Here is a 1,370-nt window from a genome sequence, read left to right on the forward strand (position 1 = left end):
TCTTTTTAATTTAATTTCCCATGCTTTGTGAAAGCGTTATTACGAATCATTAATGTTTACTTTGTATCATTCACCATTGATATGCAAAATGCATTTTTTTTTGGCAAAGCCATTCTGTATATATAATATTGTATTATGGGTATTATTTTTCCCATTAAAAAGGATATAGAGTGAAATATACCTTTACTTATTGGTAAAGATATAGAAATAAAAAACATCGTTGATCTATATATGTATTTTCATATATCCGTACATCGATATCATGCTTTCAGACCATTTAGTCTAATTCAAAAATAATTTCGAAGAAAAAATATTTTGTCATTTTCCCTTCTCTATTAACGTGATAGAGGTTACAGAATGTGAATTCCTATAAAATTACACAATTATTTTCCTGAATATAACTTAATTAAATTGATACCTTACCTATTAATACGTATTAACTTCTCTTCTTGAAACTGACACCTCTTAATATTCGGAAAACTTTTTTCTATACACCTAGTTATCACATGTCGGCTCATGAAGATAGGAACGCCATATAAACTGAAGTACAGAGCAGAAAAACACGAGAAAGGTGTCAGAAATCAACAACTTCGGAGCGAGAATAGAGTATCGTGGGATCACAAGAAATGGTACTGGCAAATGGGACACTTATTGCTCCCCTTGAGACACCGCCGCAAGCAGTCCGCGTGGAAGAAGTGTTGGCAGGGCGTGATGCGCGCGCAGGTCATGGGCGTCAGGCAGATGGCACACACGTCGTCGTGGTTCGCCAGCTCCGAGTGCGTGGCGACGCGGTAGAGCTCGAGCGCCTCCAGTTCGTGTCGCAGGGGCTTGATGTACCCCTCCTGGAGTTCTCGATACTTGATTCTGATATTCGTGAAGGTCGACAGGAAGACGAGTCTGAGGTTCCCGGTGAACACGCAGAGCCCCGTCATGAGCGCCGACGAGGAGAGCTGCAGCAGGAGGATGAGCGCCGGCACGTAGAAGCTCTCCAGGCTCTCGAAGTAGTCGAACCTCCTGTTCTCCAGCCACGAGGCGACCATGTCCATGAACACCTTTTCCGTGACGAGGAAGTACAACCCGGTGACGACGAGGTAAGCGGTCGTCGGGGTGTAGTTCTTGAGCCCCTTCTCCAGCCCGAAGACGAGGAGCATGAACACCACGGTGATGATGAAAGTGATGGCCTTGGTCCACTCCAGCACGATCTTAGGTGGCGGACAGGGCCAGGTGGCGGACGTTCGACGTGCGGGCGATGTTGACGTACATACTCCAGTCCTCTCGTTCGATCAGCTCCTGCGGGAGGAGGACCAAGAGATTCGATCGCTAGGACTCCCTCTCGAGCGGTGGGGAGGCGGTGGTGAAGCTACGAGGAT

At 46.0% G+C, this 1,370-nt stretch overlaps 1 protein-coding gene across 1 annotated transcript in view; it reads right to left on the reverse strand.

The window, feature by feature from the left end:
* Positions 1-220: 220 nt before the first annotated feature.
* The window catches only part of LOC119585271 (ERAD-associated E3 ubiquitin-protein ligase HRD1-like), an 8,576-nt gene continuing 7,426 nt past the window's right edge, over positions 221-1,370 (reverse strand). The window contains 2 exon segments of the mRNA XM_037933946.1: positions 221-1,205; positions 1,207-1,290. Of these exon segments, the coding sequence (XP_037789874.1) occupies positions 618-1,205; positions 1,207-1,290 (672 nt within the window). The 3' untranslated portion in view covers positions 221-617.

The sequence above is a fragment of the Penaeus monodon genome, chromosome 19, assembly GCF_015228065.2.
Source record: "Penaeus monodon isolate SGIC_2016 chromosome 19, NSTDA_Pmon_1, whole genome shotgun sequence".
Lineage (NCBI taxonomy): Eukaryota > Metazoa > Arthropoda > Malacostraca > Decapoda > Penaeidae > Penaeus > Penaeus monodon.